Source organism: Peromyscus maniculatus, chromosome 8 (genome assembly GCF_049852395.1).
Source record: "Peromyscus maniculatus bairdii isolate BWxNUB_F1_BW_parent chromosome 8, HU_Pman_BW_mat_3.1, whole genome shotgun sequence".
Classification (NCBI taxonomy): Eukaryota; Metazoa; Chordata; class Mammalia; order Rodentia; family Cricetidae; genus Peromyscus; species Peromyscus maniculatus.
The window spans coordinates 71,910,566-71,923,161 of NC_134859.1; the positions used below are offsets into that span (position 1 = coordinate 71,910,566).

General features: G+C 39.7%; 1 protein-coding gene across 2 annotated transcripts in view; it reads right to left on the minus strand.

The window, feature by feature from the left end:
- Usp32 (ubiquitin specific peptidase 32) overlaps positions 1 to 12,596 on the minus strand; it is a 157,617-nt gene that overhangs the window by 117,782 nt on the left and 27,239 nt on the right. For both annotated transcript variants that reach the window (XM_006983183.4, XM_016001732.3), the window contains exon 2: positions 6,535 to 6,662. In XM_006983183.4, the coding sequence (XP_006983245.1) occupies positions 6,535 to 6,662 (128 nt within the window). The remainder of the gene's footprint in view (positions 1 to 6,534; positions 6,663 to 12,596) is intronic.

Sequence of the window (12,596 nt, forward strand, 5' to 3'; positions counted from 1 at the left end):
TGATGCAAAGGAAGGGACAGAATGTATACCATGTCTTCTGGTCATGACATGGCCTAAAACTCTCCTAGCAGCTCTGATCTGCTACACAAGATTGTGCCTGTCAATATTATATCACTAGAAATGAGAAGGGATTCACAAGGTCCTGCCCAACCCTCCCTGAAGATCAATATGCAATTAATGCTTGCTTAGCAGAGGAATAGGAATTTTCTTCAGTGATACAGCCGCGTTAAGTTGCCAATGCTCTTATGGATAGCCCTAATTAAACTCATTGGCTCACCCAAAAAAAAAAAAAAAAGAAAGAAAGAAAGAAAAAAAAGAAAAAAAAAAACATTAAGGTAGGAAGCTGGAGAGAGATAACTCTAAGGTTAAGAGCTATGCTGCTCTTATAGACAACCCAAGTTGTATTGGTAGCACCAATGTTAGATGGCTCACACTGGCTGGCTCACAACTGCTTGTAATTCCAGATCTGGGGGACCTGGACTTCACAGGCACTAAAATGCACACAGGTATACATACTAACAAGCGCGCGCGTGTGTGTGTGTGTGTGTGTGTGTGTGTGTGTGTGACACACACACAAATAAAAAGTAAATCTTTAAAAAAAAAAAATTAAAGAATAAGAGGACTAGCCAGGTGGTTGTGGCGCAAACCTTTAATCCCAGCACTCGGGAAGTGAATTCCTTTGAGTTTGAGGTGGGTCTGGTCTACAAAGCGAGTTCCAGACAGCCAGAGCTGTTACAAAGAGAAACCCTGTCTAGGAAAAAAAAAAAAGGACTAGCTGGAAAGAGGAAAGAGATCAGTAGAACAGCACGGGGATAAGAGAGGATAATGGGGAATGAATGCTCAAAATACATTGTATACATGTATGAAAATTTAAGAAAAAATCCATTATTGCATATAATTAACATTTTAATGAAACTTTATTAAAAATAAACATATAGATATAATGAGAAAATGCACCATGATAGCTAGTCTTCATTGCTAATATGACGAACTAGCCAGGTGGTGGTGCTGGTGCTGGTGGTGGTGGTGGTGGTGGTGCTGCTGCTGCTGCTGCTGCAGCACACCTTTAGTCCCAGCACTTGGAAGGCAGAGGCAGGCGGGTCTCTGAGTTGGAGGCCAGCCTGGTCTACATAGTGAGTTCTAGGACAGCCAAGGCTACACAGAGAAACTTTGCTCACCCCCTCTCCCCTAAAAAAAAAAGCTACCTTAATGAATTTAGTGTCACCTACAAGATACTTTGGGGGTTGTCTGTGAGGGCATTTCCTAAGAGGTCTAACTGAACAGGAAAGAGCCATCCTGAAGGTGGTCTGTATCATACTACAGGCTAGAGATGAATATTAAATAGAAACAGAGGCAGAAAACTGAGCACCAGTACTCATGTCTTGTGGTGATATTGTGTCCCCCAATATATTGTGCACCCTAATAAACTTATCTGGGGTCAGAGGACAGAATAGCCACTAGATAGACATAGAGGCCAAAAAATAGTGGCACACACGCCTTTAATGCTATCATTTGGGAGGCAGAGTACCATCAGAATCTTTGTGAGTTCAAAGCCACACTGGAAACAGCCAGGCATGATGACTCGTGCCCTTAATCCCAGGAAGTGATGGCAGGAAGCAGAATGATATCTAAGGTGTGAGGACCAGGAACTAGAGCTGGTTAAGCTTTTAGGCTTTTAGCAGCAGTTCAGCTGAGATTAATTTGGGATGAGGACTCAGAGACTTCCAGTCTGAGGAAACAAGATCAGCTGAGGAATTAGCAAGGTGAGGTGGCTGTGGCTTGTTCTGCTTCTTTGATCTTCCATCGTTGACCCCAGTACCTGGCTCCAGGTTTGTTTTTATTAATAAGACCTTTTACGATTCATGCTACAATGTCTCTCTGCCTACTGACTGGAGACACAATGTGAATGGCATGCTGATAGTCCTGCTGCCATCTTTTCTCCATATAATGGAGAAATTATAAAGCAAATAAAACTTTCCTTCCTTAAGTTACTTCTTATCAGGTACTTGGTCACATCAACAGAAAAGTAACTAACACTGTCACTGATGGCAAACAGTTCAAGGACATTAAATGAATACTTTACTGTCCTTCAAACATATGGGCTGGTGATTATTACAAAAATAGTCTTGACCTTCAGTAAGGGGACGGGAGAGGGGAAAATGCAATGAAAATTAGTAGTAGGAATTATACTTCAGTTAAAACAACAACAAAAAAACACTTTGAAATACATAGCTTTCCAAGTATTAGTAAAATAAAGCTGCTACTGGTTTCTCTGGGGTATCAAACAAAAGGATCTTTAAACATACTTGGATGAGGGAATCCAATATCCAAAACAGTGTCATAAGTATTCCAAACCCAACCCAATGAGAACCAGGAACCAAAGGAACTTTGCTAGGAGTAAAGCAATGGCTGGACAGCAGCACACTATTCCACATATAGTTTCAACTGTCTTACTCTACCAAGAAGCCTATTCCTTTCAACAGAAAACACAGGTTATCAAACTATGAAGTTCAGATGTGGACTGAGTTATAAAAACTACACAGAACTTAATACATGCACAGACAGCTCATGCGTGCACACACATACACACACAAATAAAATAAAAATAGTAGTAGTAAAAGACTTCTGAAAATCTGGCATGGTAGTACATGCCTGAATCCCAGCACTCAAAAAACAAAGGATCAGCTGTAGTTCAAGGTCACTCCTTGCTCTATATCAAGTTTGAGGCCTTGTTGCAAACTAAAAGCTAGCCAACTGCCACCACCAAACCAACCAACCAACCCACACTGGTACACACTATCTTCCTCATCCCATCAATAATCCTCCCAGTTATGAAGGAAAATTAGGCTACTTTCTTAAGTTTTTCCCAAGCCCCTGAGACAGAAAAATACCTAATCTAATAGCATTGTCTCCCTATCTTCTCTCTCAGTGCCCTAAGGCAAGCTGCTCTAATTACTAAGCAACACTCCTATTTTCTTAAATGTAAAATTCATAGTAAGCAAGAGTCGTACAGTAAAAAACTGTCCCATTTAAACAAGTATTAAGCAAACTACAGTGCATAATAGTTATTACCTTGACCTGTCCTTTCAAAGTGAAAGGCAGGAAAGTTCAGGCTAAGTTCTTTTTAAACCTATACCAGCTCATGGTCTGACCTTGTACCTTGTACTGAACTACACACTATCTATCACTGAACTATTAAGTAAATATGAGAAGGAAGAAAATCAAGACTTAATACATTCTGTGACATTATAAAACATTGTTATCAACAGAGTTTTACTTGATTAAATCACAAGGGCAACTATAATGCTTCACTTGTCACAAAACAAAAGAAGGTAAATATCGCCGGGTGGTGGTGGCGGCGGCGGCGGTGGCACACGCCTTTAATCCCAGCACTTGGGAGGCAGAGGTAGGCGGATCTCTGTGAGTTCGAAGCCAGCCTGGTCTACAAAGCGAGTTCCAGGAAAGACGCAAAGCTACACAGAGAAACCCTGTCTCAAAAAAACAAAACAGGGGGCTGGAGAGATGGCTCAGCGGTTAAGAGCACTGACTGCTCTTCCAGAGGTCCTGAGTTCAATTCCCAGCAACCACATGGTGGCTCACAACCATCTGCAATGAGATCTGGCACACAAACAGAACACTGTATACATACATAATAAATAAATAAATCTTTAAAAAAAAAAAGTAAATAATTATCTTCATTATTATTAGAATTAGAATAATTTTTCCACAAAATAAATTTTCAAAGTAATCTCAAGAATATCTCAAACTGACATTTAAGCAAATGTCCAAGAATACACGACTACATGAATCTACCAATGGTACTAAAGGAAGGGTTTCTCTAATTCTAAAAAGAAAATTTTCACATAGGGTAAGAAGCAGTAAACTTGAAACTCTCAAACATCCAAGATTCCCAGAATTCCAGACATATGCTACATGCAACTTCCAGGAACTAGGATCTGGAAATCTTTGGGAGATATTATTTAGTCTAACATAGGCTCTAATCACAGCTACTACAGTCCCAAGAGAATGAGATCAATTTCCGTTTCTTCTTCACCTCCTCTGTCTTCCTTGTCCCTATATCTCCTCCTTGGATACAGATAAATTCAAGAAGTGGGTGGCACAGCAGACTCAATAAGTCTCCACCTCTGACAGAACTGGAAATAGGAGTTCCAGAGAAAAGGAAATTAATGTGAACACTAAGGCGAGGAAGGAGCAGGAAAACACGTTTTTTTTGTAATCCCTGGGCCTGCCTAACCCTAAAAGACAAACCAGTCTGAACTAAAACTGAGTCTAGGTCTAGTCACTGTGGGATATATCCAAATAGGACTGCACAGGCTTTGGAGAGGTAACTGACATTGTAAGCACGCAAGAGTTGGCAAGTACAAAGCTCTATCCTGAGTCACAGTCATCATGATCTGATAAAACACAGTAACATGTCCAAGAAACAGAATCTCTGAACATTCCAAATATCTAGACTGTAATCCAAAAATCCTCAACATAAAAGGACCAAGAAAAATATTTAACCAATTAGGAAATAACCGATAGTACCAGCAAACTGATGACACGGATACTATAGGTATTAGACAAGAACCTTAAAGAGCCTAGTATAAAAATGCCCAAAGAAATCAATTACTCTTAAAGTTAAAAAAAAAAGATGGAGTCTCATCAAAGAAAGATATAAAGAGCCATATGAAAATCTTACACTATAAATATACTATCTACCACCAAACTTGAGTCTAATAATTTAGATTTCCTAATCACCTCATTGGAAACCTGCTACAAGCTGGGGGTACTCCTCTTTTAATGGTGACCGTGCCTTGTAATAACCAATTAATTAATTAATTTTTATTTGTTATGTGCACTGGTGTTTTGCCATGGGTATTGAGTCCCCTGGAACTAGAATAACAGAATTGTGAGCTGCCATGTGGGTGCTGGGTCCTCTGGAAGAGCAGTCAGTGCTCTTAACCATTGAGCCATCTCTCCAGTCCCACTTAGTTTTGTAAATGTGTTTTTTTTTATGGTAATAGCCAATTATTAACACAGTATTAACTACTTTAACTGGATGGCTTTTTTCATAGCTCTACTTGATAATAACTAAGAAAGAAATTATGTTTCAACTTTGCCAAAATGTTAAAAAATGATTTATTTATTTTTATGTACATGGGTGTTTTGTCTGGATATATTCTGTGCATTAAGGTTACCATGAAGGTCAGAAGAGTGCCCTCATCTCAGATCACTGAGTTGAGTTTCAGACACTTATGAACCCTCATGTTGGTGCTGGAAATCAAACCTGGATTCCCTAGAAAGGCCCTCAGTGCTCTTAACAATGAGCCACCTCTTTAAGCCCATAAATGTTCTGTTCTTTCTTTCTTTTTTTTTTTCTTTGCTGGCCTAGAACTTTCTATGTTGTCCAGGATGGTGTCGAACTCAAAGAAATCTGCCTGTGTCTTTCTTCCAAGTGCTGGGATTAAAGGCTGTTCTGGTTAATTTTTATGTGAACCTGACACGAGCTAGAGTTATCTGATAGGAGGGAACCTCAACTGAGAAAATAAGATCTCAGGCTAGTCCCAGCACTTGGGAGGCAGACCCAGGCACATCTCTGTGAGTTTGAGGCCAACCTGGTCTACAGAACGAGATCCAGGACAGGCACCAAAAGTACACAGAGAGAAATCCTGTCTCAAAAAACCAAAAACCAAAAACCAAAAAAAAAAAAAACAAACAAACAAACAAACAAACAAAAAAAAAACACCTCAGGCTGCAGGCAAGCATTTTCTTACTTAGTGATTGATATGGGAGGGTGGTAGTACCATCCCTGTGGTGGTATTCTAATTGTACTGAAATGTGATTTTGATTGTATGTTAATAAAGTTGCCCGGGGGTCAGAGCTATTAGAGCCATAGACAGAGTGTGGCAGTGGTGGCACACGCCTTTAATCCCATAGATCTCTGTGTGTTCAGGGATACAGCCAGCATTGGAGACATATGCCTTTAAGACCTAGGGGGCTTTAATTCTACAGACTCAACTCCACTCAATACAAAATTTATAAAACATACAACATAAAAAATTAATATCAGAGCTGACATTTAAAATAAGGAGGAAATCATATAAACAATCTATAATCATTATATATCAGTTGCAAAACCACCAAAAATGCAAACCTGTGACTCTTTAGTGTTCCCACTCAACCTTTAGAACACAACACATTTAAACTAGGACCTGTTGCTTATTCAGCAAGAAAAATAACTGTGAGGAAAAGGAAATCTTTTAATTGAAGACTCCTGCAAAATTTTAAAAGCAAAAAGACAAGAACATAGGGAGGGTAGTTTAAAGCTATAAACCCAGATAAGGAGTTCAAAGCAAGCCTCAGCTACACAGTAAGTTGGAAGCCAGTCTGAGCTATGTCAGACCCTGTCTCAAAAGAAAACATTTAATAACAGAAAAAGAATTAAAATAATTTGAAAAATAAAAAAAACTTTGAAAAAGAAATTTCAACTGGTAGACAACTACAAGAAGAACGTAGCCCCATAAAGATTACCTCAGCAACTTTAGGAGGCACTCCATCCCCGAGCACTTCCCTGACGAAGCAGTGCTGACTCATGTAATATGAGAGTCCACAGGTCCTCTTGAAGGCATCTTTGAGTCGTTTCAGCTCTACATCTGTAACTACAATTCAGAAACAGAAAATGGTAAGAAACCAGAAAGGAAAAGGCTTTCAAAACTTAGCTCCTCACAGTCAGATGAGGGCGTACACCTATATTCCCAGTATTTAGAGACTCAGAAGAATGGAGTCTGAGGCCAACTTGAGCTCCATGGCAAATTCTAGGCCATGTCTTTTAAAAATGGATCAGGAATGGTGGCACATGCTTTTAATCCCAGAGGCAAAGGAATCTCTGAGTTTGAAGCTGGTCTGGTCTACAAAATGAGTTTCAGGACTGCTAGAGCTACACGGAGAAACTGTCTGGCCTGGTGGTAGTGGTGCACGCCTTTAATCCCAGTACAAAGACAGCCAAATCTCTGAGTTCGAGGCCAGCCTGGTCTATAAAACAAGTTCCAGGAGAGCCAGGGCTACAAAAAGAAACCCTGTCTCAAAAAAACGAACAAACAAAAAATAAAAACCCTGGACCTAGAGAGATGTCTCAGCAGTTAACAGTACTTAATGCTCATTAAGAAGACTCCAGTTCTATTCCCAGCACCTGTACTGTGTCTCACAAACATCTGTAACTCCCATCCCAGGGGATCCGACACCTTCTCTGGCCTGCTCAGGCACTGCAACAATTTGGCACACAAACATACATTCGAGCAAAACACCCATACATTTAAATTTTTATTTTAAATAAAAAGACAAAACCTTAACATATGCACACAAATTTTCAGGCCAGGGAAAACAAAAAGTAGCATATGATTCAAACAGACAGGTAAACTAAATGGCATTAGATTCTGACATCAATGCTTTTGGCATTAACATATGCATTTCCTTTGTAACAAAAGTACATTATTTGTACCATGAGTACATATGTATCTTGGGAGAACACTCTCCAAGTTTGGATTCTTGCCTGTCAGGTGACTCACAATCTTATCTGTAATTCTAGCTCCAGAGAGAGCTAATACCTTTGGTCTCCTTGGGCACCTATACTAACATGCACAAACCTACACACATATTTTAAATCTAATTATGGATATATATGTATAATACAATGAATATATATATTCAGAACCAGGCTGGGGAGTTAAGAGCATTGTTACACAATTAAGAGGAAGTTCTGATCCCAGCACCCATACAATAAGCTAGGTGTGGTCCCTTACACTTTTGTAATATTCCAGTCAGTACTGGGTTGACAGAAAAAGAGGATCACTGGAGCTTGCTAGCCAGAAAAAAAAGTTCATGTCCTGGTTCAGTGAGACCCTATTGCAAAAGAATAAGGCAGGAAGTGATACAAAGGGGCATGTGACATGCTCCTCTGGCCTTTGCACACACAGAGGTAAGCACCCCTAAACACAAGTAGGTATATATACTACATATACCTCTCTCTACCTCTCTCTACCTCTCTCTCTCTCTCTCTCTCTCTCTCTCTCACACACACACACACACACACACACACACACACACACACAAATATCAAAAAAAAGAATTTTTGAAATTATGCATCCTATTACTTTCAGCATCTAAGACTTCTTTCACTTTATACAACAACCTGTCTAAAAAGACAAAAGGGCTGGTGAAATGCTCAGTGGGCAAAGGCACCTGCTGCAAAAGCCTGGTAATATTAGTTTGATCTCTCTAATAATGCAAATAAAGGTAGAAGTAGAAAACCAACTCCACAAAGTTGTTCTCTGACCGTGACACAAGATATGGGACACAGGCTACATGTCAACACATATCATGTACAGGCACTGTCTTTGATTGGTAGGAACCTGGAGGCAGGACGGAGGCAGAGATCATGGGGGAGCTCAACTTACTGGCTTGCCCCCATGGGTTATTCAGTCTAATTTTTTATATATATATAACTAAGGATCATCTGCCCAGGATAACGTCACCCACACAGTTTGCTAGGCCCTCCACATCAATCATTAATCAAGAAAATTCCCTACAGGTTTACCCACAGACCAATCTAATAGAAGCATTTTCTCAACTGAATTTTCCTCTTCCCTAGCTGTGTCAAGTTGACAAAAATCAAGGTACACACAAACAGTAGTTAATTAACAAAATTAATTAATTAAAGAGAAATGAATACTCTTCAATATTAAGTGTTCAATATAATAATCCCAATGGAAGGCACAAAAATGGTTGCTTTGGTTCATGCTGGAAGAAACAAAGAAGGCTTCTCGATGCAGAAGAGAATTACATTAATTTTTATTTTTTTTTAATTTTTTAAGACTTATTTATTTATTATGTATACAATGTTCTGCTTGCATGTATCCCTTCAGGCCAGAAGAGGGAGCCAGATCTCATTACAGATGGTTGTGAGCCACCATGTGGTTGCTGGGAATTGAACTCAGGACCTCTGTTAAAAACAGCCAGTGTTCTTAACCTCTGAGCCATCTCTCCAGTCCCCTACATTAATTTTTAAAGGTGAAACCATGTAAAAAGGGTCAAGAGCATGCCAAACAGAAAGAAGGCTTTACTTCAAAGTGTGGAGTTATATCTTATGCCACTACAGCAAAATGAGGTTAAAAAAAAAAAAAAGAGAGGGGGGTGGGGAGGATAAACCTCCACCTGTGAAGATCAAGTCACACTTACTCTACTCTGACAGCCAAGAGGAGGAATACAATCAACCACAACTCAGACACACTCTAGGCCAAGCAGAGACAAGGCACCAAGTGCAGAGGACAGAACCTGGCAGCAAAAAAAAACAAACCTCCACTAAGTCTGGGATATACCCAGACAGAAAAGTCAGCAGAGCTGGGTCCGTTCTGAGAAGAGCAGTCTAAAGCAACACAAAGCTTCTACCCTTGGAAACTTGGAGGGAGGCAAAAGGAATAAGTCAAAATAAAAGTCAGTTCTATTAAAGACCTGTGCAAACTTCGGGAAATTACACTTGCTTTTTAATTTCTTGAGTTTAAAGCTCAGAAAGGTTTGTTGGGAGTCCTCAGAATAGAGATAAAAAGCATAAACCTGAAAGAAACCAAAGTTTACAATGTCTAAGAAGGGAGAAAATAGAGGAAAAGAATGGTGAAGAAAATTGGTAATGAAAAGTATAGTGAACCAAAAACTATGGTCTCCAAAGGCCAGAAAAGTTCCTGATAAGCAGTCACAAGGTATAAAGGACCAGCAAGATAAAGATGAAAAGGTCTTGGCACACAGCTAATCACTCAATAAATGTTTATCATATGCAGGGAGGGTTCCAGGTTCAACAACATGTAGGGCAATGATTAAAACAGAAAAAAAATATGATAATTCAAACAGAGCTCTTTAGAAATTGGACTTACTAATACCTACAATATACCAACTAAGTACTTCATTTTTAAATGTGAAAACAGAACACAAAACAAAGCTCATGTCATTAATTATAGCAATTAGAGAGAAAACTTTTCTACTACAACTATATTTCTTCAAGATATACAACTCATTAATGGCTTTACCAACAAATTAAGCTACTTCTGCTCTAGTGGAAACAAAGGGAAATTGACTGTTAGAATATAACATGGCAAGCTCCACTGTTGGTTACAAATTATTTGAAAAACTAGTCATTTTTGTTCAGCATGTTTGGGTAGGACTACAGCTCACCAGGAGAGTACTTGTCTAGCATTCTCAAGGCCATGGGTTAAATCCCCTAAGGGTGCAGTCACTATGAAATGAAGACATAAAACTGATGATCAATAAATTTATTCACTAATAATGGAAGAAACCTTTTAAAGTATTTATAATAAGTAAACAATGTCCATCAACAAAAAGATCAAAGTTACTGTAGAGACTGAAAATATTTTAGACGTTAAAATGTGGCCATAGGTCCAAATTTATTAAAAACAAAAAAAGAATTTACTCAAAATATTACACCAACATTTAATCAATCAGTAGACAGAAAATGCATAAATGTTTATTGTTTTGCCAGGTAAGTTAGCACATACCTTTAATCCCAGCACTCACAAGCAGAGGCAGGCAGATCTCTGTGAATTCAAGGCCAGCCTGGTCTACAGACCGAGATCCAGGACAGGCCCCAAAGCTACACAGAGAAACCCTGTCTCGAGGAGAGAAAGGGAAGGAGGGAGGGAGGGAGAGGGGGGGGAGAGAGAGGGGGAGAGAGAAAGAGAAACAAGACCCTGTCTCAACAAACAAAAGTTCACTGCAGGGCTAGGAAGGTAATTTTAAGACTTGGAGGGCTGGAAAGATGGCTGAGAGGTTAAGAGTACTGACTGCTCTTCCAGAGGTCCTGAGTTCAATTCCCAGCAACCACATGGTGGCTCATAATGATCTATAAGAGATCTGGTGCCCTCTTCTGGTATGCAGGCCATATAGAACACAAAATAAATAAATCTTTAAAAAAAAAAAAAAAAGACTTGGAATTCAGAATTTAAGTCAGTAATAGCTCCCACAAGGCTCTAGGTTGGATCCCCAGCAGTACCCCAAAACAAACACTGAAATAAAGGAAAGGAAAAAGCAAAAGCAAAAGGAGGACTATCAAAAGAGAATTGCCAGCTGGGTGTGATGGCACACACCTTTAGTCCCAGCACTCAGGAGGCAGAAGCAGGCAGATCTCTGTCGAGGCCAGCCTGGTCTTACAAAGTTCCAGCACAGCCAGAGCTGTTACAGAGACATTCAGAGAGAGAAAAAGAGAGAGAGAGAGAGCGCTGCCAGGGTCCAGTGAAATAGTTCAGCATTTGCCACCAAGCCTGATGACCTGAGTTCAATTCCTAGATCCACATGATAGAAGAAAAAGAATCAATTCCACAAAGTTGTTCTCTGGCCTCCACATGCAAATGGCACATGTGCACAATCCCTGCACCCTATACATATACATTATACATACAAACAATACTAACAATCAACAAAAACTCACTTTAAAAAGAGAGAGAAAACGGTCAGGTTGGCTCAGTGAATAAAAGCACTTGTTGCACAAGCAAGAGGAACTCAGTTTGAATCTGCAGTACCCATGTACAAGCCAGGCACAACCACGCATGCACTTGTATTCCCAGCACCAAGGCAGGCAGAGTGGGTGACAGGTTTGCTGGTTGCTAGCAGAGCTCCAGGGTCAATGAGAGACCCTGTCTCTAGAAAAAAAGGCGGCAGAAAGTGACAGAACGGGAACCCTGATGCTTTCCTCTGGCCTCCTTGCAGGTATACACACACAAAGAGAACTGTCATCTGTTGTAAAAAAAAAAAAAAAAAAAAAAAGTATTCATCATTGCTTTAGATTTGAACATGAGTGTTGTCTAAAGACAGTTAAGTCACATCACTGAGCATTCACAACACTAAACGCACATTAAAAGTCCATAAAATAGTAAATGCAATCTCCCTACAAAAAATAAATTTTACAAGCAAGTATGGCTCAACGGTAGAGTACCTATCTAGGAAACACAAAGGCACTGGGTTCTGTTCCCAGTACCATGTAAGACAAACAAACAAACAAATAATAATAAAAAAAAAAAACACTTCACAAGCAATTAACATTGCATTAAAGAAGCAAGCCAGAGGTCACTGGTTTTAAAAGATTAAAGGCCCAGCCTGTCCTGATAGTTTACACTTTTAATCCCAAAAGTCTGGAGGCAGAGGCAGGCAGATTTTTGAGGCTAGCCTCATCTACAGAGTGAGTTCCAGGACAGCCAGGGCTACAGAGAGACTGTCTCAAACAAAGAGACAAAACAAGCAAACAAAAAAGATTAAAGGCTCAAACTAGACATGGTAGCAAATGCCTTTATTCACAGCATTTGGGGGGCCAAGGTAAGAAGATCGGAGTTAGAGACCAGCCTGGGCTATATAGTAAATTCCACACGGAGACCAAAAGTTCTGGTTGGAGGAGAGGCTCAGGGGTAGAACACATACTTAGTATGTAATTGGGCCTCCACTCTATTACAAAAAAGGGAGGGGGAATGACACCAAAGATTAATCTGATAATTCTGCCACATTTACATTAACTACAGGTTAATCTAGACCTAGTATTG